General features: G+C 39.2%; 1 protein-coding gene across 1 annotated transcript; it reads right to left on the bottom strand.

Annotated features, from left to right (window-relative positions):
* Positions 1 to 391: 391 nt before the first annotated feature.
* Positions 392 to 3,185, bottom strand: LOC145791405 (cytochrome P450 734A1-like). The gene is made up of 2 exons (XM_082871759.1): positions 2,623 to 3,185; positions 392 to 545 (listed from the first exon to the last, which is right to left on the bottom strand). The coding sequence occupies exons 1-2, from the start codon at positions 3,183 to 3,185 to the stop codon at positions 392 to 394; spliced, it is 717 nt and encodes a 238-aa protein (XP_082727885.1).
* Positions 3,186 to 3,510: the final 325 nt, after the last annotated feature.

Here is a 3,510-nt window from a genome sequence, read left to right as displayed (position 1 = left end):
TACATCCACCCACACAATTTCACTCTAACATAGAATTTACCCAAACGTTCACACAATGCACTTCGAATCCACATAGAATTCATCAAGACTAGATATACATTCTAACAATACTAAGGTACTCCCAACAAATACTCATAGTCGTAGTGACTTTGAAATCTCCTTTGAAGTCTTTAGTCAGCTAGCTTCTACCCAAATTCTAAAAGATATAACCACAAGCTATGATGCCACTCATTCAACCTTTAGTGGCTGTTTAGGATCTCCCACCAAAAATATCCGGATTGGTCCAGAAGAACTCCCTTTTTAGCAGGAGTGGTCCTGTCTCTCTAACTGGGGCAGTTGGGGCCTGTGCTAGGTTCTTAGCTCTCAGTATGTTCAGTACCCCTGCTATCTCTCATGCCAAAGCACCCATGGCCTGTTTCCCAACTGGCTCAACCACATTTGCCTGCCATGTTCCCTCTTCCTGCGCCGGAATCTCATCCGATATTGGCATCTCGTGCCTTCTAGGCCTACCATGCCTACTACTTCCCCTTTCACGTCCTGACATCCTAATAAAGGTAACACTCAAGATTGGCACTGTCACAATTGTGCTGAAGCTAACTCACTCATGTCCTAAGGCAATGGACAATAGTTAATTCATTCCACATAAGCACATAGTCACATAAGCACATACAGATTTCTTTCTAGATAATGATTGTCCCATGACGTTGCTAGAGTTCCAATCAGAAATAACAGTGATCAAGTGCTCTTCTAACTGGACTTCCAGGAACTCACAGACCCAATCAATATCTCAGAAATCAAACCCTATACCCATATAATCACATAAGCATTTTATCACATAGCACCTCATCGTACCAATATCTCTATCAAGCAACATAAACCCACTGTGGTACTAACCACTCCCCACGTACCCAAAGCATTCAAACCCGGCACACTCTAATACCAAGTTGGAACGCCCTTAAAATAAAGTATAAGACAACCATTCATATAATCCATGAACATAGAAGAAATATTACACTTCCATTCATCAGAGTTTCCTTTGCAAAAGATATTACATGCATTACATTTTCATAAACATTAATCTTGAAACTAGAGCATGTAACCCTAACTTCTAAACAACAAAAATAAGTGCCCAAAGGGCTTACAGATTTCCAAGTTAACACTTGGTTACAACAAAAGAAGAGTTCTAACTCTTTACATATAAAGCCCTTGGCTTGATATTTTACATTTAACATCAAACGAATAACAAAAGGGAGTCTTCAACTCCAAAACCTCCTAAGCTAAGATCTTGGAGGTGGCAAATCACATGTACCTGAAAAATGGTGTCCCAAGTAGGGTGAGCCAAAGCCCAGTAGAGATATACTAAACGACATATGAGAATTAACTAAAACATTAGCATTCGATAAATGTGTGACACTTGTCAACCAACTTACATCCTTTCTATAACCAATCAACATTTACATCCATATCTCAATCCACTTCCATTTATTTATCCAAAACAGTTCATTGACATAGTTCATTGATATCTAAACATTTCAAAATGAGACCACAACTCATATTATCAACACTTCAATCATAAACATCATTCATACACTTCCATTATCTTGCCATTTTACGGAACTACGTCCAAGGGAACCGGCACCCAAATATATATAAGGTTTCGGGACTTTTACCGTGGACACTCTGGCCAACTTAATTATCAATGGAGTCCATCCCCTATCTCCTCCCAAACAAGGAGTACATTTCCTATCTGCTCCCAAACAATATACATATACAATGTATTTAAACACGTTGTCATATACAATGACCAATTAAATCACATATTCAATGTTTTAATCCAACCGTAATATTCAATGACATAATCCAATTGATTAGTTTCAATTCACCTAATCATTATGCAATTTCTACAACAATCATGACTATCGTCCACCAATAGCCCAAAGCAGATATTTCTAAACAGATAAATAAATCTATCAACTTTTCCATAGGTGAGTAATTTATTAACCTAACTACACTATTTAATCACATGCTCCTTCAATCCCATAATTTCCAAGCCAATCTCGTTATTTATACAAAATAACTTATTTAATTTAAATTAGGGCAAATCTTCCCCTTTATCAAATATTATGCCAAAGGCCAAATTTCATCAATTTTTCTCAAGTCATAACATGTTCAAGACCTCTCATGCCCATAAGGAACCCAAATAGAAAACCCCTCTTTTATATATATAGAAACCAACCAAAAATTCACCAAAAACCTTCCCAAATCACACCATTTATACAAGATGACAATATCTATGTTAAAGCCCATATAGGAGAATAGAATATCCCTACCTCAAGTTTGACGAGGAAACACGCAAAAATCTAAATTTTCGATTTTGTCGGATTTTGATCTCCACTGATCAAAATGTTGCTCTCACCAAGCTCTTCATTTTGGTCTCAAGAACATGGGTCTAAAACTGGAAAATATGCTGGCATCTCTCTCTGGACAAACATGCTCTCCTCGAAGAAGTGTTTCATACTCAGTGACGATAAGAGGGTCATTCCGTATTGGGACGTACCCCGGATAAGGATCCAATTGAGGAATGTAAACAAAAAAAAAAAAAAAAAACACTCCAAACAGAACCTGAATCCAGGAATGTAGACACTCCTTGCAGCCTGTAACACTAGACTTGTTTGGCGTTCTTGTAATTCAAAAATGTGTTTTTCCTTTTCAAAACTGCTCCCAAAAGCCGTTCGAGATAAGATGTCTACAGAAAGGTTATGAATTTGTCTGTGCACCTCTAACTCGAATTCATCCCTACATCCTCTTTCTTCCTCCCACTTCTGGAGCATATTTATGGTACTGGCCACAATTTTCGGCACCCAATCCTTAACTCTCTCCATGTTGAAGGCCTGGCTTGTAATCCTCCTATGAACAGCCCAGGTGTCACCGATCAAGCCATGAAGTCCTTGTCCAAAGAGCAACATGGACAAAGAGTTGAACTCAAGCTTCTCAAAGGACCCACTCTTAATCAGCAACACTTCCTTAATCATCTCTGGTTCGGCTATAGCCAACCGAGGCTTCGGTCCAAACCAATACAAAAATGTCTTCCCATAAACCCTTGACCAGTTGTAGTAGTGCAAAATCGCCCTCTGAACGATTTCAAGGTTGAAAGTTATTGGCCTCGATTTAGCTTCGGCAATCATGCACCGACTGATCTCGGCCAAGTTTCCGAGGATCGGACGGTAGCTAGGCCCTCCTATGCCTTGCTACCTGAAGTGTCGTTGAAACTTCAATGGAACCCATATGATTGAGTGTATGAATTTTATTAAGAGGGTTGAGATGAGGAGTAACAAGATCGTCATCAGAAGTATAATAGCCATACACTTGAAGCTCTCTGTGTGTGTGCGTCCCTCTCCCTCCTCCAGCTGCTGCTGTGTTGTCTTTCATCTCCCCTCATGCACACTACTTCTCTCTCTAGAAAATATTCTTTACATCTTTTAACCCCACTCCAGCACTTCCTCTTTAATT

The sequence above is a fragment of the Camellia sinensis genome, chromosome 5 (assembly GCF_055761805.1).
Source record: "Camellia sinensis isolate YWXY chromosome 5, ASM5576180v1, whole genome shotgun sequence".
In the NCBI taxonomy this organism is placed as follows: Eukaryota; Viridiplantae; Streptophyta; class Magnoliopsida; order Ericales; family Theaceae; genus Camellia; species Camellia sinensis.
This window is presented reverse-complemented; position numbering and strand designations above follow the sequence as displayed.

Coding starts and splice junctions, on each gene's coding strand:
- LOC145791405 (XM_082871759.1), bottom strand. CDS start 3,185: ATGATTGCCGAAGCTAAATCGAGGCCAATAACTTTCAACCTTGAAATC. Junction 546..2,622: donor GTCTACATTCCTGGATTCAG/GTTCTGTTTGGA, acceptor TACCTTTATTAG/GATGTCAGGACGTGAAAGGG.